Source organism: Suncus etruscus, chromosome 18 (assembly GCF_024139225.1).
Source record: "Suncus etruscus isolate mSunEtr1 chromosome 18, mSunEtr1.pri.cur, whole genome shotgun sequence".
Classification (NCBI taxonomy): Eukaryota; Metazoa; Chordata; class Mammalia; order Eulipotyphla; family Soricidae; genus Suncus; species Suncus etruscus.
In genome coordinates this window covers 17,299,060-17,319,646 of record NC_064865.1, presented here as the reverse complement: position 1 = coordinate 17,319,646, position 20,587 = coordinate 17,299,060, and the positions used below count along the sequence as shown (strand labels likewise).

At 48.5% G+C, this 20,587-nt stretch overlaps 1 protein-coding gene across 1 annotated transcript; it reads right to left on the bottom strand.

Annotated features, from left to right (window-relative positions):
- Window positions 1–6,653: 6,653 nt before the first annotated feature.
- On the bottom strand, window positions 6,654–16,215 carry SOD2 (superoxide dismutase 2). Its single transcript, XM_049765429.1, has 5 exons — window positions 16,079–16,215; window positions 15,624–15,817; window positions 11,109–11,225; window positions 9,336–9,515; window positions 6,654–7,012 (listed from the first exon to the last, which is right to left on the bottom strand). Exons 1-5 carry the CDS (start codon window positions 16,099–16,101, stop codon window positions 6,867–6,869), a joined length of 660 nt encoding a protein of 219 aa, XP_049621386.1. The 5' UTR covers window positions 16,102–16,215; the 3' UTR covers window positions 6,654–6,866.
- Between the last annotated feature and the right edge of the window lie 4,372 nt (window positions 16,216–20,587).

Below are 20,587 nucleotides of genomic sequence, written 5' to 3'. Positions count from 1 at the left end.
TAAAACCCAGGAGGGTAGCGGGCACCAGCCAAACACATGTTATGGCACTGATGCCTCAAAGCTCAGGATTCCCACAGGCCCCTGGCAGCTGGCATATGAGTGTGACCACCTATGACAGTCCCTGAGAGCCCTGCCAGTTCTCAAAGTACAATTATTTGCTCTTAGTTTTGTTTGGGGTGCAATGTTGGGCCACACCCAGCAGTTCTCAGAGCTTACTCTGGCTCTGTGCCCAAGGATCACTCCTAGTGGGGACCATATGGGACAACAAGAATCAAACCTGGCTTTATCACCTATGAGACAGGCACCCTCCCCACTGCACGATCTATCTCTAGAGATCCCTGGAAATACCTTGAAGTTGAACTTGCTTCCAGCATCCTAAGAAACACAGAAGACCTAGCTATGGTTGCACTCCCTTGGGCTCCTGCTAATAAATAGTGACCTTACAAAACACAGTACAGGAGGGAAAGGAAAGTCTGAGCAGTGACAATCTTCCAGGATTTCCTTCTTATTCAGCAGAGGACCAAAGGGGTCCAGACACTGTGAGCAGGGTGTGTGGTGAGGAGGTCAAAAGCAAACAGGGGCCAGAGAGATCATACAAGTAGGGTGTTTGCTTTACATGTGGCTAGACCTGGTTCGATCCCTGGCATCCCATATGGTTCTCAGATCCCAATCAGGTGGAATCTCTTCCAAAACCCCACAGCTCATAGTTGCCACCATGCCAACACCACAACTTCTCTGTTTCATGACTAATCTCGGCAGACACCAAACCAAAGAAAATTCTAGTCACACTGGTCCGGGCTGAGAATCCTGGGGTCTTTTCAGAGTGGAGCAGCAGTTTCCTCCCTTTCTGTCCCCCCTCCATACTTCTGGAAGACCCAGCAGCTACACTTACATCCCGCATCCTAAAGCTGTCATTATGTAGATTCATCTGCCCAGTTCTACAGGTCCAGAAGCTCCCAACACCTCCTAACTTCCACAATCCTGCCAGCCCACTAGAAATGCAGCAAATTAGAGGGGAAAGTAGCACAGAAGCCACCTAAGCTTAACAAACAAACACAACACAGGTGGGGCTGGAGCGATACCACAGTGGTTAGGGCATTTGCCTTGCACACGGCCAACCCAGGTTCAATCCCTGGCATCCCATATGGTCCCCCAGGAGTAAATTCTGAGCGCAGAGCCAGGAGTAACCCCTTAGCGTTGCTAAGTGTGGCTCAAAAACAAAAACAAAACTCAACAGAAAGCCACAGCAGGTCAATTAGAACAAACAACTCAATAAACCCTCAGACAATGACTCCCCATTGGGAGATAGAACAATTTTCACAAATTCCCTTTTGCTGAATTTTGTCTGGATAATTCCATTGGCCATTTTGTTGTAACAGGCAAAATAAGTAAATTATTTTGTGCCTGCTAAGGGGACAGGTTTGGGAGGGAGGTGGGAAACTGGGGACACTGGTGGAGGGAAGGCTACACTGGTGGTGGGATTGACGTTGGAACACTGAATGCCAGAAACAACTCTATTACAAATAACTTTGTAAACCATAGTGCTCAAATAAATCAAGAGAAATAAAAAAGAAAGGGCTGGAGCAATGGCGCAGCAATAGGGTGTTTGCCTTGCACGCGGCTGACCCCAGGACAGACCTCAATTTGATCCCCTGGCGTCCCATATGGCCCCCCAAGCCAGGAGCAAATTCGTAAGCCCTGAGTATCACCGGGTGTGGCCCAGAATCAGGAAGGAAGGAAGGAAGGAAGGAAGGAAGGAAGGAAGGAAGGAAGGAAGGAAGGAAGGAAGGAAGGAAGGAAGAAGGAAGAAGGGAGGGAGGGAGGGAGGGAGGGAGGGAGGGAGGGAGGGAGGGAGGGAAGGAAGGAGGGGAGGGAAAGGTAGGGGAGGGAAGGGAGGGGAGGAGGGGAGAGGAGAGAAGAGAAAAAAGAGAAAAGAAAAGAAAAGAGAAGAGAAGAAGAGAAGAAAAGAAAAGAAAAGAAAAGAAAAGAAAAGAAAAGAAAAGAAAAGAAAAGAAAAGAAAAGAAAAGAAAAGAAAAGAGGGGCCGGGCGGTGGCGCTGGAGGTAAGGTGCCTGCCTTGCCTGCGCTAGCCTAGGACGGACCGCGGTTCGATCCCCCGGTGTCCCATATGGTCCCCTAAGAAGCCAGGAGCAACTTCTGAGCGCATAGCCAGGAGTAACCCCTGAGCGTCACAGGGTGTGGCCCAAAAACCAAAAAAAAAAAAAAAAAAAGAAAAGAAAAGAAAAGAAAAGACACCAAATAAAATTTTGGGTCTGCCAGCTCCTCCTGCTCTATCTGTCCACAAGGAAAGCGTAGCAATGCTGCCATCTTCTGTTCAAGAGTGGTGTAACAGCCATAAGGGCATCTCTTTGGACTGAAGAACAGAGGTCAAAGAACAGAGGTCAAAGGGCTCTTGGGGTTTCTGATACTTGGTTTTTCTGATATAGGGCATACTTTTGAAGAGGTGCGGGTAGAGGGAACGTTGAATTGAGAGAATAAAGTCCTACATTCTCCTCCCAACAGCCTTGTAGAGGAAAGAATTCTTGTGGCAAGAGATGTGGGAGACAGTCTGGGAGGTCCCAGAGAGAGTTGAGGACTGGGCTCTCCCTCACTCAGGATCAGAGTCTACCCTGTTCAGTGCCCAGACACCAAGAAAGAAGAAGTTGGGGCTTTTGTTTTGTTATGGTCTTGGCCCACAGCTTTGGCTGTGTTCAGAACCTACTCCTGAATCTACGCTCAAAGATTACTCTTGGAGGTGCTGGGAGGGAACATATGGGGTGTGAGACTGAAGCCAGGTAAGTTATATGAAAGACATGCTTTGTAAATCTTGAAAGGTAAAAGAAATAAAATAATCTTTCTCAGCAGCTTCCCGAGGACTCACCCTTGACCAAAAGTTACATTTTAACTGTTGAGCTTCACAAGAACCCCACCCCTTCCTAAATCCCAAGAACTTGCCCTTGACATTTTATTTTTCTTTTTTCTTTTTTTTTTTTTTTTTTTTTGGTTTTTTGGCCACACCCATTTGATGCTCAGGGGTTACTCCTGGCTAAGTGCTCAGAAATTGCCCCTGGCTTGGGGGGACCATATGGGACGCCGGGGGATCGAACTGCAGTCCTGATCCTTGGCTAGCACTTGCAAGGCAGACACCTTACCTCTAGTGCCACCTTGCCAGCCCATGCCCTTGACATTTCAACTGTTGCAAAACTTATGATTTGTGGTTATCTAAATCTTGAAAAAAAAAATTTTTTTTGGCTTTTTGGGCCACACCCATTTGATGCTCAGGGGTTTTACTCCTGGCTAAGTGCTCAGAAATTGCCCCTGGCTTGGGGGGACCATATGGGATGCCGGGGGATCGAACCGCGGTCCTTCCTTGGCTAGCACTTGCAAGGCAGACACCTTCAGGGGTCTCAAACTCGAAGCCCGCGGGCCGTTTGCAGCCCTCCGTACAACATTTTGTGGCCCTGCCCTAGAGGAATCTTTTTTGGTTTGTTTTGTTTTAGTTGTTTGGGTCACACACCCCCAATGTTCAAGGCTTACTACTGATTTTGCACTCAAGGATCACCCTAACTTTGCCTCCTGCAGCCCCCAGGTAAATTGAGTTTGAGACCCCTTACCTCTAGCGCCACCTCACCGGCCCCTAAATCTTAAAAAAATGTAACTGGAGGGGCCGGGAAGGTGGCGCTAGAGGTAAGGTGTCTGCCTTGCAAGCGATAGCGTAGGATGCTAGCGTAGGACGGACCACGGTTCGATCCCCCAGCGTCCCATATGGTCCCCCCAAGCCAGGGGCGATTTCTGAGCGCATAGCCAGGAGTACCACTGAGCATCAAACGGGTGTGGCCCAAAAACCAAAAAAAAAAAAAAAATGTAACTGAGCAAATGTCAAGTATCACATACTCCCTGAAATGGTCCACCCTACTGTAAGCTATATAAAGGCTTGTTAAATCTGGTTCGAGGCTCTCTCATCCTCTGGGAGAGCCCCTGCATGCTTGTATAATAAAACCCCTTGCTTTTGCACGGTCTCTGCCTCTTGGAGTCATTAGAGGGGTGCATGTGGAATACCCGACCTATCAATCTTAGTCACTCCAACCTAAATGAACAATGTCGTGATAGTGTATTTGATTTGCCTTTTGCTCAGAATCACACACTCTGTTAGGCACAACCAGGAGTGACCCCTATGTAAATGTTTGTTGTTTTTTGTTTTGGGCCACACCCAGCAGTACTCATGGGTTATTCCTGATTCAGCACTCAGATCACTCCTTGAAATTTCAGGGGACCATATGGAATGCTGGGGAAACCGAATCTGGTTCAGCCTCATGCAAAGTTAATGCCCTCATTGCTCAGTACATAATTTTTTTATTTTTTTGTTTGTTTTTGAGCCACACCTTGTGTCACTCAGGGATAACTCCTGGCTATATGCCCAGACCAGAAATCACTCCTAGCTTGGAGGACCATAGAGACACCGGGGAATCAAACTGCAGTTTATCCTGGGTCAGCCTCTTGCAAGGCAAACACCCTGCCACTGTGCTATCACTCTGGCCCCAGTACATAAATTTTTTTAAATAAGGCCAGAGAAAGGTCAGGCAGTCTTGCATGCAGCTGAGTTGGCCAAGATCCAGTTCAAATTCCCGGTTCCACACATGGTCCCTAAGCACTCCCAGGGATCACTAATGATCAAAGTCAAAAGAGAACCTGAACCATAAAGATTCCATCCAAGGCTCCATCCTTTAACCTGTGCAAATACCTAGATATCTAGCTACAGAGGACTGATTTTATCTTCCATGACGAAGTGGTAAGTTTCCAGACACCACAAAAGGACGTAGGGGAGAGTAAAAGAACATGTAAGGAGCGTGTAGTTATTCCCATGACAGTATATTTCGTGGGCGGAGAAATCCTGTATCTCTTAGGCCAAGGGAATTCCCTTTCTAATTTTCCCCCAATATTCACTGTGCCTATGGGAAAAAAAAAAAAAGCACAAATTAAATTTTTTTGGTTTTGTTAGTTTTTTTTTCCATTGTTGTGTGTGTGTGTGTGTGTGTGTGTGTGTGTGTGTGTGTGTGTGTGTGTGCTTTTTTTTGTATTATTTCAGGACCGTGGTTATTGTGTGGTTGTTGTCTGCTGCAAGCAGCTTCTGTCCTATAACGTCAGTGGGATTTCAATGAATGCACTTCAGGGAGAGTGGATTGCACGGGTGGCAAATGTGAAATAATGAAACCACACACAAATGTTTCTTGTGGGGCCAACACATCTTCTGGCAAAAGTGCGATCCACTCTCCCTGAAGAGAAAGGAGGACATAACGAAGAAAGTGAACATTGGTGAAGAAATTGGTATTGAAACATTGTCTGCCTGGACCCCGATCCTGAATAATTGTAATTCACAGTAACTGAATTTCAAACTCCACACCAAGGAAAGTCAACACTTCTTTCAGGGATGGAGCAGCAGTGCAAGCGGTAAGACGGTGGCTTCTGATATTGGGGACTCCGGGCGGACGCCTGCAAAGGGCAGTTTTAGGCACTTCCCACTGAAGTGGGAAGATCTGGCTTTATGTTGAACACTTGAAAAGGAGCAAGCCATCAGAGTCCCAACAGGAGGGGTGTAACATAGCACCAATACTCTTTGTTTCCTGTTTTGTTTTGGTTTTCTGTTTTGGTTCCTGTTTTAATTCCAGGTTTGGGGGAAGCTGTTTGGGAAACATTTCCAGCTATCCTGCCTCCTCAGGTCCTGCCTGTGACTCCCCCTGGCCAGTGTCCTGCCTTTGGTTTGGCCCAGGCCTCTTCCAGGAAAGACCTAGCAAGGCTTGTTTTCAGCAAATCATTCACCAAAGAAGTTTGGTTTTTTGTTTTTGTTTTTATTTTTGGGCCACACCCGTTGATGCTCAAGGGTTACTCCTGGCTATGCACTCAGAAATCGCTCTACTAGCACTAAGGGCTGGAGCTCATTCATGCTTTACATACAAGAGGCCAGGACTTGATCCCCAGCACTGCATACGGTGCCAGCCAAGAGTAAGCCTTCAGGTACTAAGCCAGGTGAGCACCGCCAGATGTGGTCCATAAACAACCGGTTTCAATCCCCAGCACCCCATATGGTCCCTTGAGCCCGCCAGGAGTGATTCCTGAATGCAGAGCCAAAAGTAACCCCTGAGCACCACTGGCCCAAATGATTTTTATTTTTTATTGGCAATCTAGGAATCAAACCCAGGATCAAGTGCTTCAACAGCTGAGCTATATTCCAAGCCCATCACTGGGTGATCTCTACCAGAAATAATACCAGAGAGGATTACTTACAGATAAAAATTCTAGAGAAAACCTATTTTCCTTGAGAAGTAATGAACATTTAATTGTTAAACAAGTAAGAGAACCCAAAAAAAAAAAAAAAAAAAGACTCAAATTTGGGGACCAGAGCAATAGCACAGTGCAAGCAGTTGATCCAGGTTTGATCCCCAGCATCCTCTATGGTCCTCTGCACCTGCCAGAAGTGATCCCTGAGCACCACCAGGTGTGGCCCAAAAACAAAAACAGAAAGAAAATAAAAGTAACTCAATTTCTCTAACTGCAATAGAGCAAAAGGAGAAGTCATCCCAAGGCCTCAATACCAACATTTCACAGGTTTACAATGATCGTAATCTCCCAGCTCTTGGAAGAAAATGTTCAAAACAATGACATCACACAAAGTATTTAATTTTCTAAGCAGTTATCCAATAACAAAATTTTAACACAAGAAATTTATTTGCAGCAGGAAATTATGTCCATCAAAGACCCAAACAAGCTACATTCAGGCAGAAATTGCAGAACCTGGCTGGATGGGATGAGAGTTTTACGAGACTGAAAAATATACAGAGAACTTGGAGCACACGGGGTGCAGCTCATAGTTCACTTTCTACCAGCCTTGTACCGCTCCGCCACGTTGTCCCAGTTGATCACATTCCAAATGGCCTTTAGGTAATCGGGCCTGACATTTTTATACTGCAGGTAGTAGGCATGCTCCCACACATCGATCCCCAGCAGTGGAATAAGGCCTGTGGGAAAGATGGGGAAATGAGGAGTTTCACTCAGTAGGTAGCAAACACTGCATCCTCTCAGACTAAACCAAACATCACTTCACTGTCTATGCTCCCAAATCACCTTTCCAACATCCTTCTCCATTTTTCAGTTTTGTGCAAGACAGAATTTTCCCAAGTCTAAATACCATATTTAAACCTCTTAAACTCTATTCTTTGGGGCGGTGGGGTGGGATGAGGGGTGGGACACTGTGATACACAGTAAAATGGGTTCAAACTGATTTACAAATTCAAGCCTGAGGGACTGAACAGATAGTACAGGAGGTAAGACCCTTAGCTTGCAGGCAGCCAACCCCAGTATAAATCCCTATAGCGCATGTGGTCCCTCAACACCATCACAGGTCACTTATAAACTCAAAACTTGTATTAATCTTTGAACATCACCCAAAAAATAAAAAGAAATCAAATCTGAGTATGTACATAACTTATGTATTTGGGGGTTTGATAATGTCTTTGCTTGGGGGCCACATCTGGTGATGCTCAGTGTTTACTCCAACTCTATGCTCAAGGAGCACTCCTGATAGCACTTGGCAGAGCTATATGAGGTAATAGGGATAGAACCCAGGTTGGCTGCAAACAAAAACAGTATCTTCCCACTTAAGTATCTCTCTTTTTTGTTTTTGTTTTTAGGCCACACCGGCGATACTCAGAGGTTACTCCTGGCTGTCTACTCAGAAATAGCTCCTGGCAGGCACAGGGGACCATATGGGACACCGGGATTCGAACCACCACCTTTGGTCCTGGATCAGCTGCTTGCAAGGCAGATGCCACTGTGCCATCTCTCTGGGCCTCTTAAATAATATCTGTATTTAAGCACCATGATCACAAACATGTTTGTAGTTGGGTTTCAGTCATAAAAAGAATCACTTTACTATCTCTCTGGCCCCCATAACTACACATCTGAAAGGCTTGGCCTAACTCCTGACAGATACATCCAATTCTCAGGGGCCAGACACACTGCTTCAGAGGCAGAGCAGGTACTAATGAGCAAATGCAAATCCCTGGCTTGATCCCAAACACTTCATGCCACCCCAGCCCAAATAAATTAATATGTTTTTAGAAAATAAAATTCACAGAGAAAAACTTTCCTCTAGGAAAACGACACAAGTAGAACAGATCTGCTGACCAACCAATTCCTACTGATAAGCAGGGTAGTGAAGTATTTCCATGGCTTCACCCACCAGCAAAATGCCAGAACTGGGGGGGGCTGGAGCACTAGCACAGTGAAGAGGGTGTTTGCCTTGCACTCAGCCGACCCGGGTTGGTTCAATCCCCAGCATCCCACAGGGTCCCCTGAGCACCACTAAGAGTGATTCCTGAGCACAGAGCCAGAATAAACCCTGAGCATCATCAGGTGTGCGCCCTCCCACAACCAAAAAGAGGAAAAGAGCTGCCAGGATTTTGGCTCATTCCCACCCAAGGGCTTCACAGCCCACAGTCCTCCCAGGATCCTCCCAGCCAGCAGATCCCAAAGCTGCTCCCACCTCTGCTTCACGTTCACCATAGAAGCTCACTCAATGGGAAGTTTGAGGTCTACCCATGAAGTGAGTCCTACAGACAAGGTATGAATAAGAGGAGGGGAAAAAAGGTGGCCGGAAATTGGGTACAGGTGGTGTCACCTGGGGTCCTTCATGAAGATCAGAATCTCATTAAGTGCCGGAGTGATAGCACAGCATTTGCCTTGCATGGAGCCAACCAGGGTTCAATCCCTGGCATCGTATTTGGTCCCCCAATCCCTGCTAGGAGTGATTCCTGAATGCAGAGCCAAGAGTAATCCCTGATCATTGGGTGTGGCCCCAAAACAAACAAACAAACAAAAACCTCCCAGGTGACTGGGGACCATTTCCCCAGTCAGGGCTTCTCCATCCTGCTCCAGAGGAAGGATTTGGTGGGCAGGTCAGGTACCTCCAGCATGCCTGTCTTCACTCACCAGGCCTCATAAGGCCCCCCAAGAAGTCTGGCTCTCAGAGCTCAGAAGAGAGGCCAGACATGTAGGGACAACAGTAAGGCTGAGCCCTGCTGCCTTCCCACTCCAGGTTGAACTTCAGCCTATATTAAGCACCTGTTTGAGTGTGCCCAGAGGGCCAGTATGAAAGGAAGCAGAGCTCAAGGGGAAACAGAGCGGTGCAACTCTGCACAAAAATGCCCTTGAGCTCCAAAGGCCGATCTATGGGCACATGCCCGGTGCATGAGCTGCTCAGAACTTACCGGGCACCCCTAGTTTCCCAGACTTACAGCAGGCACAGTCTGCAGGGACCCTCCTCACCCCCCATGGACTGACCTGTAGTCCCCTGCAGGGGGTCCTGGTTGGAACAAGCAGCAATCTGCAGGCGGCCCTGCTCCTTGTTGAAGCCAAGCCAGCCCCAGCCGGAACCCTGGACACCCACCGACAGGGCTGTCAGCTTCTCCTTGAATTTCTCGAAGGAACCAAAGTCCCGCTTGATGGCTTCCAGCAGCTCCCCTGGAGAGCAGAAGCAGAATGCCCATGAGTGGGAGACAGACAGCAGCCTGTGACCTGAAGTACTTTCAGGTGCTGCTAGAGCACCATCAGGGGCTCCCAGGCACAAGAAGATGCCACAGGGCTGAAGGGATGCAATTCTAGGAACCCACAGACAGGCAGGCCCATTGTGGGCCCACAAAGCTCTGTGTGTGTGTGTGTGTGTGTGTGTGTGTGTGTGTGTGTGTGTGTGTGTGTGTGTGTGTGTGTGTGTGTGTGTGAATGCACGCAAAATTGTGTGTATAAGATAGGAGATGTGTGTGTGTGGTGTGTGTGAATGCACACAAAATTGTGTGTATAACATGAGATAGGAGATGCCTCAATGAAGCTCCCTTTTTATCAGGAAACATGTGGTGTCCAACTACCTGAGATCAGTCAAGTGGATAAACATGCTCTGCTATATACACTGTCTCCGGCCCAAACCCAAGTCTCCTGTACTCTGCACATGTGTGACAGCCCTTGAAGCCATCTCAAATTTCTATGCCTTCCAATTCTGCTTCCACTGGGGAATAAAATATTGTGGTTATTATCTAGTTCTGCCTAAATTTTTCCTATTATTCCTATATTATTTCATATATTATTTAAAAAAAGATAATTTCCTGTTTTAGTACTGAAACAGGGCATATTTGAAGGGCTGTAGTACTCTTATCCTGTAATAATGTAAAATATCGCTTTGTTTTACTTTTGGGTGGGGAACATCCCCGGTATCTTGGGATACCGAGGTCCTGAGGGGTGAACCCGGCTCCGCACATAAAAAGCACCGAGCCCTCTGAGCCATCTCCCCAGCCACTCCCCAGCCCTGGTCATTAACAAAATTACCCCGGCCACTGAGGGCTGGCCCTACCCACAGAAGCCAGAAGGGCCCTCCTGCGTCCCCAGGTCAACAGGAGCAAAATGAGGCATCTGCTATGATTTGGAGGCATGCTCAGCAGGGCTGGAGGATCTTGTGGTGCAAGGGAATGAACTGGAGTCCGCCATACACAGGCCTGCACCCAGGTCCTCACTCTCGGCTCCTGCTGAGGTGTCTTGCCCAGGCCCCAAAGCAAGAATGTCCTCTGCAAGCAGGACAGAGTAACCTCAGAGTCTTCCCCAACACCTATGGCACGTCTCCTTCAAGGTGGACACCAGATGTGCTGTGGAGAACCTGCTGCTGGTGGCTCCAGAAACTTCTGTGTGACCACCAGGTGGCCCCCTAGGGCCCTCAGTCTTAGGCCATCCAGGTTAGATGCTGACAATCCCTCTGAGGGATCAGAGCAGGGAGGGCATTTACCTTGCCTGTAGCCAACCCAGGTTTGATCTCCAGCATCCCGTATGATCCCTGGAGCATCACCAGAAGTGATCCCTGAGTGCAAAGCCAGGAGTAACTCCTAATCACTGATGGGGTGTGGCCCCAAAATCAAGAGAAATCAAGTAAAGTACTCACTTGTCCTCCCCAGCCCTGTTCCTCAGTCTACTTCACTGAGGCCTTGAGGACACATAAGGGCCCTGCAGGAAGAACTGAGGTAATACAAAAGCTGGTAACACAAAGGTAGCTACAACAACAGCTCCGGTACCCACCTTTGGGCTCCCCGCCACCATTCGGGCTCAGGTTTGTCCAGAAAATGGTGTGGTTAATGTGGCCTCCACCGTTGAACTTGAGAGCAGGCTGGAGGGCCACCTGTGTGGTCACATCGCCTACAACAGAAACAGAAATGGGTTATGGAAAAGCTCCCTCCAACCATGTAAGACACTCTTATTTGCTGGGTACCATGTCACAACACTAGAGAGGCTCATCTTTGCATACAATGATGCAACCCCTCGTTTCCCCTACAAAATAAATAGCCTTAACGCTGTTGGTTGTGGGTTTCCTTTCTTATTAGTAATGTGTCCCATTTGGCAAGAGGTTCCTGACAGGACCATGTCTATTTATTCGGTCCCAAAATTAAAATACACCAAATAAAGATGGAAAAATACACACCAAAAGACTTTGGGGGAGTGGGGAGGTAATGTCCATAATATTCACTGCTGTGAGAGGCTGGAGCAATAGCACAGCGATAGGGTGTTTGCCTTGCACACAGCCAATCTGGGGCAGACCCACATTTCCAGCATCCCATATGGTCCCCTATGTCTGCCAGGAGTGATTTTTGAGCACAGAGCTAGGAGTAACACCTAAGCCCCATTGGGTGTAACCCAAACCCCCCCCCCCAAAAAAAAATCACTACTGTGGCTGGAGCAATAGCACAGTGGGAAGGGCATTTATCTTGCATACAACTGATGAGGTTTGACCCCCAGCATCCCATATGGTCCCCAGAGTACCACAAGGAGTAATTCCCGTGTACAGAGCCAGAAGTAACCCCAGAGTATTGCCGGATGTACCCAAAAAACAAACAAAAAATGACAGAGAGAAATTCTCATATTTATACTTTAAAAATAAGAACATACATCTGGGGGTTAGAGAAATCTAACAGCAGGGAGGACACCTGCCTCACAGGTGGGCAACCCGAATTTGATCCTCAGCATACCATAAGGTTCACTAAGCACCGCCAGGAGTGATTCATAGTGCAGAGCCAGGAGAGAGCTGAACAGCATGTATGAAAAGCTTCATGCACCTTTGCTGACTAAGGAGGTGGCCAGACATCCAGAAGTCACAGATGGGTTGAAGATGGAGCTCAGGGTAGGTCAGATGGCTGAAGACAGAGCTCAGGGTAGGTCAGATGGTCTGTAGGGCCATAGGCCTGGGGCCCCCAAACCACACACACACACACCACACACACACACACACACACACACACACACACACGTCACTGAACTGTTTTAACAATGAGATCCTTGCTCTAACAAAGCTATTCATCTTCAGTAGCTACCAAGAGGCAAACTCAAGGACATGGGCAATGAGTGCCCTTGGGGGTTACATAACTGCAGCTGGCACCTGATGGCCCTCAGAGTACCAATACATGGAAAAAACTGGTCTTGTGGGCCACAACAGCAGGACAGCAGGCAGGATGCTTACCGTGCACACAGCAGACCCCAGTTCGATCCTCAGCATCCGAAAGGGTCTCCCACGCACTAGGAGTAAGCCCTGAACACTGCCAAGTGTGGCCCCCCAAAATAATTTGTTTTAAAGTAGTCTCATTTCTTTCATAGTTCATGCTGAATTTTCCTTAGATTTTACATACGTTTTGGTTTGTTTTTGTTTGTTTGGGCCACAGCAGTGCTCAAGTCTTACTGCTGGCTCTATACACAGAAATCACTCCTGGCAATGTCAGGGGGCCGCTGGGAATCAAACCCAGGTCACAGCATGCAAGGCAAAGATCCAATCTGCCATGCTATCATTCCAGCCTTAAGATTTTAAGCATTTTTTTAAGCATTTTTAAGAACTGGAAAGATCCCAGGCTTCACACAGGGTCCCTTGAAGATTACCAAGAGTGACCTCTGGGGCCAGAGAGATAGCATGGAGGTAAGGGATTTGCCTTTCATGCAGAAGGTCATTGGTTCGAATCCCGACATCCCATATGGTCCCCCAAGCCTGCCAGGAGCATTTTCTGAACGTGGAGCCAGGAGTAACCCAAAAACCAAAAAAAAAAAAAAAGAATGACCCTCTGAGAACAGTCAGGAGGAATCCCGGAGCACAGGCAGGTACAGCCCCCCAAAATTCTAAATAGTAAGTAAAAAAAATTTAAATGTGTAACCAGGGGCCAGATAGATAGCATGGAGGTGCCTTCCATGCAGAAGGTCGGTGGTTCGAATCCGGGCATCCCATCCCATAGGGTCCCCCAAGCCCCAAAAAAACAAGCAAAAAAAAATGTGTAGTGTGTGTATGTGTGTGTGTGTGGTGCTCAAGGGTCACTCGTGTGTGTGTGTGTGTGTGTGTGTGTGTGTGTGTGTGTGTGTGTGTGTGTGTGTGGTTTTTGGGTCACACCCAGCAGTGCTCAGGGGTCACTCCTGGCTCTACACTCAGAAATCGCTCCCAAAAAAACAAACAAAAAAAATGTGTGTGTGTGTGTGTGTGTGTGTGTGTGTGTGTGTGTGTGTGTGTCACACCCAGCAGCGCTCAGGGGTCACTCCTGGCTCTACACTCAGAAATCGCTCCTGGCAGGCTCGGGATTTGAACCACCATCCTTGTACATGCAAGGTAAACGCCTTACCTCCACACTATATCTCTGACCCCAACAATTACTATGTTTTAAGTGAAAAAGAATCATTATTAAATTATTGAAAAAAATTTTAATCCTCCCAGTATCTTTTTTGCTTTCAGTTTGGGGCCATACACAGTGGTATGGTGAGGGTCGACTTCGGGCTGGACCTCACACCTCCTACACACAAGTCTGTGCTCCATGTGCTGAGCAAGTTCCCAGCTTTATTACACTACCTTAAAGTTAGCTTCTGATGTTTCAGGGACTTAAGTATGCATTTACAACAAATTTCTGAAAGGGGTTAAAGAGTGTTTTGCGTGAAAGATGCCCAGTCATTTCCCTTCTGACTCCCCAAACATGCCCAGCAGTAAATATTAGAACAGAGAGCCAGGAGCAGCCAAGCACCACAGAGTATGGCCCAAAACACCCTAAAAAGACCTTTCTGGAGACCACGTCCCTCGGTATCACTTCCATTTCTGTCCTGATAGTTTGTTCTGGGGAAAGTGGATGTCACCAGAATTAGTGTCATTTGACTGACCTTCTTTCCCTGTTACGGCTCCAACTATGGAGATTCAGCTCAATAATTTTTAAACTATAATCTTTATACAAAATGAAGCCTATTCATTTTCTATTAATTTGAAGAGGGAGGGGGAAGAAGGTAAAAAAAATGAGAAATCTAAAAAAATGAAAAGTGAATAAAGAAATGACCTGAAGTTAAACATTGTTTCAACACTGAGAGGGAATGCCAGAACTACAGCACAGTGAGCAGGGCTCTTGTCTTGCACAGAGCCAGCCTGAATTTGATTCCAAGCACCCAATAAATCCCCCACTCCTGGCCCCTCCAGGAGTGATCCCTGAGCACCACTGAGTGTGGGGAAAAAAATAAACACTGATAAAAAAAGAAAGCCCTTGGGTGGCAGATGTGGCCACACAGGAACTGTTTCCACATAGCAGAAACCCCAGACTGGCATGATGATGCACCCTCCCTCCTCCTGACATCCTTGTTCACCCTCCTTTGGTAAATCATAGCACCTTTCCCAATACTGGGGTTCTAATGACCACAAGCAAATCTTCCCAAGGGGGCTTTCCTCCCCCTCCCTCTGCAGCAGCCAGCAGCTTCCAGTTATCAGGGGACTGAACTACCAGCTGTTCCCACTAGGTGCAAAGGCCTGCGCCTCGGGTCTACTTGGCCAGTTTCAAAGTTCCAAGAAGAGAAGGAGCCTTGAAAGGAAATAAAGCGCATATAACAGCTTGGCTTCTTACACAAACACAAAGAGCCCACAAACCATTATTTCACTGACAACTGAGATGACCTTGTAGAGACATAAACACGGAATTCCCAGGACACAAACTGTCAACCGATCTTAATCTTTAAACCTTGAACCTGGTGGCTAAAAACACTTGGGAAGTGGTTTCACTCACTTTTGAATGTGAACTAATCCACATTTAGAAGAGGATTAACTGCAGCACCAAACAGGAAGAGGGTTGGAAAGAAACTCAAAAAGCTTTGCATTGGAGAGGCCTAGTTTGATTGGTTCGCCTGGGCACTGCCCGTGGGTGGTTGTGTGTGCCCAACCCGGGTTCCATCTCTCGCATTTCATAAGATGTGTGATTCCTGAGCACAGAGCCAGAAGTAACCCCTGAGCAATGCCGGGTATGGCCCCAAAAATAAACAAATAAGTAAACAAGCAAACAGTAACTCCAACTCTGTTTTTAACTGAATTTTCAGTTTTATGTTAGCTTTTGAGTCCACCCGGCGGTGCCCGGGGTTTACTCCAGGCCTTGCAGTCGGGGCTGTGGGTTGGGGGGAAACCTTATGGGGTGCGCTGGAGATCGAACCCGGGTCAGCCTCCCCGCTGGACCGGGACTCCAAACCCCAGTGAAGTCTCAGTATTTGCAAGCGGAGATGGGCCGGTTCCCGGGGTGGGGTGGGGGTGGGGGGTCAGCCGCGCAGACCTACCCTTGGCCAGCGCCTCCTGGTACTTGTCCTCAGTGGCGTTCAGGTTGTTGACGTAGGTGGCGTGGTGCTTGCTGTGGTGCAGCTGCATGATCTGCGCGTTGATGTGCGGCTCCAGGGCGCCGTAGTCGTACGGCAGGTCGGGGAGGCTGTGCTTCTGTCGGGACCCCAGGGCGCCCGCCAGGGTCCGGCCCACGCTGCGGGCAGACGAACGCCGCGGACCGATCACCCCGAGGCCGGAGGAGCTCACCGCCCCGCGCACCCCCGAGCACCCGAGCTAGCTCCGCCCGACCCGCCGATGACCCGGGGTGCCCTAGCTTAGCCCGGTCCGCCGCGCCCAGGGTGACAGGTGCCCCGGAGCGCGCAGACGGGGACCGCGACCCTCGCGCGCAATCACTAGCCACGTGGGTCAGCCCGGGTCCTCCCGCCGAGCGGCGCCGCGCGGCCCGGAGCCTCACCTGCACGTCGCCCGGCGAAACATGGTGACAACCGCTGCCCTCGGGCCTGGGCCCAGCTCCCAACCGCGGCAACTGCGCAAGTAGCCGCGCGTCCCCAGCGAGCGGCAAGGGCACCGGTAGCTCCGCCCACAACGAGTCTAAGCCACGCCCCAGTGCGCCTACGCCACGCCTCCAGCGCGCTTACGTACGCCCCAGTGCGCCTACGCCACGCCCAATGCGCGCTTAAGCCACGCCCCAGTGCGCCTACGTCATGCCCAAAACGCGCTTAAACCACGCCCCCAGTGCGTCTATGTCACGCCCCCAACGTGCTCGTGTCACGCCCATGCCAGACAACGTGGTCCAGGCCACGCCCCCAACGCGCTTACCCCACACCGGTGCGACTACGCCACGCCCCCAGTGCGCCTAAGCCACGCCCCTCCAGGGGCAGCTGTGAGACTTCTGGCCGTGACCCCACACACACACGCCCTGGACCCAAAGCATGCATGAGAGTAAAACGGTTCTGAAGGGTCCTCAGGGGTCCAGGCACGGCGGTGCCGCCTTCCCAGCTCCTGGTGTGTGCTCATGGCAAAATCTTCAAGCCCTTCAATGGCACGTAATGGTAACGGCCCGAGGCCCCGCCCTTCCCTTGCTAGCGGCCGGAGCAGTTCGCGGAGCCTCCGGGCGAGTATCGCGGAGCTGTGTGGTCCCGCCCCCTTCTTTTCCGGTCCCGCCCCTTCCTGTCGCGCTTCAGGCCGCCTTTCGTGCGCATGCGCGAGCCAGTAACTTTTCCCATAGAAGGCGGGGCTTGAGCGCTGCTGAGCTTCCCCCTCTGGCGCATGCTCGGTTTCCCCACCGCTGCCCCCGGTGACCTTTCTAACCAGTGGTCTGACCTTTAACCCGAGCTAGACTGCTGATACAGTGGAGGGCTGACATCTTTCCTCTTTTTACCCCCAGAGATGTGACCCCAGCGTAAGCGCTGTGCCCCTGCGGTTTCCAAGTGCCCTAGTAACATAGTAAATAAGTTGGAGAGTCAAGATTAGAGCCCCAGGGCCCGGAGAGATAGCTCAGCGGCGTTTGCCTTGCAAGCAGCCGATCCTGGACCAAAGGTGGTTGGTTCGAATCCCGGTGTCCCATATGGTCCCCCATGCCTGCCAGGAGCTATTTCTGAGCAGACAGCCAGGAGTAACCCCTGAGCACTGCCGGGTGTGGCCCAAAAACCAAAAAAAAAAAAAAAAAAAAAGATTAGAGCCCCAAAGCTCATACATTTTTTTGATTATGTGGAATTACAAAGTTACACTCCTACCTCTAATTGAAGCCACTCATCAATAGCCCACTATGAAGGGGTCAGTGGCAGACTGGCATCCTCACAGCACACCTGCTTGGACTCTCACTTCCTTCAAATGTTGATATGGCCTGTATCCTTGCCAAAATGACATCCAAAACTGCCAATGATAAGGTCGGGAATTCCACAGCACCCCTCTAATGACTCCAAGAGGCAGAGACCATGCAATAACAATGGGTTTTATTATGTCAGCATATGCCAGACTCCCAACATGGTTTAGCATAGGCCAGAGGATGAGAGTGCCGAACCAGATTTAACAAGCCTTTATAGAACTTACATTTTTGCAAGCTTTAGATAACTCCAGGTAAAGTTTGCAACAGTTAAAATGTCAAGGGCAAGTCCTTGAAATTTAGGAAGGGGTGGGGGTCCTCGTGAAGCCCAACAGTTAAACTGTATCTTTTGGTCAAGGGCAAGGTTGTTTTAGGATTTAGGAAGGGGTGGGGTCTAGGGCGTTAAGGGCGAGTCCTGGGGAGCTGCAAAGAAAAATTATTTTATTTCTTTTCACCATATATACTTTAAATTCTTCCAGGTTACCCAGAAACTCTGGGAAGATTCATATTGCTTTTCCATTCTCCATTTGAGTCCAGCATGTTAAATCATAGGTCAAAATGATGCCAGGGAGAAAAACCACTCAGCTCTTTCACTAAACTCCAGAAGAAAATGGCACCTAACTCCATAGGAAGTCTGATCCTGGCTGACAGTTCTAAGACCTCAGAAGAGGTGGGGACAGATTCCCCTTTCAATGCCACTGGAAGGAAGGGAAGGAGGGAGGGAGGGATGGAGAGGGAGGTAAAATAATAGTAAAATGGTAATCGTAAAAATAGAGGCTAGGGCATGTAGGGAGCTTGCCTTGGATGTGGCAGACCAGTAATTCACTACACTCCGTATGATCCACCGAGCATCTCCAGAAGTATTTCCTGAATAAAGAGCCAAGTGTAAGTCCTAAGAATGGCTGGGTGTGATATGTGTGTTTGTGTGTGTGTGTGTGTGTGTGTGTGTGTGTGTGTGTGTGTGTGTGAGAGAGAGAGAGAGAGAGAGACAGAGAGAGACAGAGAGAGACAGAGAGAGACAGAGAGACAGAGAGAGACAGAGAGAGGGAGGGAGGGAAGAATGGAGAGAGAGAGAGAGAGAGAGAGAGTGAGTGAGAGAGAGAACCTCAGTACCCCTATGGTCCCCAGAGCACTGCCAAGAGTGATCCTTGAGCACATAGCCAGGAAGGAGTAAGCCCTGAGAACAATCAGGTGTGGCCCTGAAATGAAAATATGTAATAATTATTATTATAGTAAAACAAAACAGAGCTTGAGAGAAGATTCAAATGTCTGCAGCACATGCTTTGGATGTAAGAGCATGGGGTTCCATCTTCAGCAACCACATGGTTCCCCCACATGCCAGCACAGTCTACTGCTATGGCCAGCCCCTAAACCAATAATAATAATAATAATAATAATAATAATAATAATAAAAAATAATAATAATAATAATAATAATAATAATTGAATTAAAGAAAAAATTAAAATTAGGGGCCAGAGAGATAGCATGAAGGTAAGGCATTATATCCAGAAGGACAGTGGTTCGAATCCCAGCATCCCATATGGTCCCCCATGCCTACCAGGGGCAATTTCTGAGCGTAGAGACAGGAGTAACCCCTGAGCACTGCCAGGTGTGATCCAAAAACCAAAAAAATAAAATAAACTTATCAGGAAGGCAAATAACTTCTAACAAAGAAGGAAGAAGCTCTTGGGCCAGGGAAGGCTTCTGGGCAAGAGCACACAATGCCTAACAGACTTAAGGCCCAAGGCCCTGAGTTTGACCCCTGCACTAGCTCACATCTAATCCATGATCCTCCTGCACCACAACAGTGTGTGACCTCCAGCCAGCCACAAGCAAGTGTGTGCAACACCAACATTGCAACAGCCAAAAGAAAAAGGGGAAGTAATAGTTTTAAAATAATTTTTTTGGGATGTAACAAAAACTCAGTGGACTAAAGCATAGGCCATGCATGCAGGAGGCCCAGATTCTACACCCAGCACCAGTCCCTGGAGCACCTTTAGGAGTGACCCCTGATCACCAAACTAAGTGGTCCTGAGCATGACTGAGTGTGCCCCCCTCAACACCAACAATACATTCTTAGAGTCCATTACAAAGAACAGTAGGTGACAACTGATAAACCAAGGTCTGGCTGAAAGGAGAGAATGATCCAGGGAAGAATTTATGCCTGCAAAAGAGAAAAAAAAGAGTTGCCTTGAGGGGCCTCAGCAATAGTACAGCAGGTAAGCGTGTTTGCCTTGCACACAGCTTACCCGGGTTCAATCCCCGCATCCCATATGGTCCCCCTTACCTGCCAAGAATGATTCCTGAGTGCAGAGCCAGGACTAACCCCTGAGTGATGCCCAGTGTAGGTCCCTCCAAAAGAGAGACCAGAGCAGGTAGGGCATTGGTCTTGCATGTGGCAGACCCAGGTTTCATATTCAGAATCCCATATGGTCCCCCTCAACCTGATAGAAGTGATTCCTTAATGCAGAGCAGGAGTAACCCTTGAGTACTGCCAGGTGTGGCCCCAAACAAAATATAATAGTAAATAAACAAACAAATAAAAGAGAAGGCAATACAGGCAGATGCCATTGCCCACGCACTGCCTGAGCCAAGGGTGAACTCAGTTTGGGACTTGACCAGTGTCATTTTCAGGCATTGTCTGAGTGAGCCTGTACATGCAAGGCCCGGGGGAAACAGCAGTGAACTCAGTTTTCAATGGAGGACGGTCACAGGGAAACAACCCCCAGAAATGAAACCCTTACAGCCTCCATCTATTGAGTATCATTGTATAAACATCTTGGCTCCTTGGTTCTGAAATTGAGACTGGGAAAAATTGAGATTGGCAGAGATTGAGATTGGAAGAGATTATGTAATTTTCTCCAAATCACTGAGCCAAAAGAAATGACAACAACTGAAACCTAAATCTGGAGATCGGCTTAAAAGTAAAATAAGGGAGGGTTCTGGGGACTTTGGGGGGGGGGGGTAAAGGTGTGCTATAACTGTATGCTTGAGCACTGCTCTAACCATATGACCTAAACTATGAATTGGGGGGGGGCTTGGCACACAAGGCAGTGTTTAAGGATTGGTCTGCAATCAGAGATCACTCTATTTCATGGTGACTGAATAAACAAAAATTAAAGCTTATGAGGGGGCCA

What these genes read in the sequence shown, in the direction of transcription:
- SOD2 (XM_049765429.1), bottom strand. Translation starts at nt 16,101, where the DNA reads ATGTTTCGCCGGGCGACGTGCAG. An exon ending in TTTCGCCGGGCGACGTGCAG is followed by an intron (nt 15,818 to 16,078) that starts GTGAGGCTCCGG and finishes GTCTGCCCGCAG; the next exon opens with CGTGGGCCGGACCCTGGCGG. An exon ending in TGGTGGCGGGGAGCCCAAAG is followed by an intron (nt 9,516 to 11,108) that starts GTGGGTACCGGA and finishes TCTGCTCTCCAG; the next exon opens with GGGAGCTGCTGGAAGCCATC.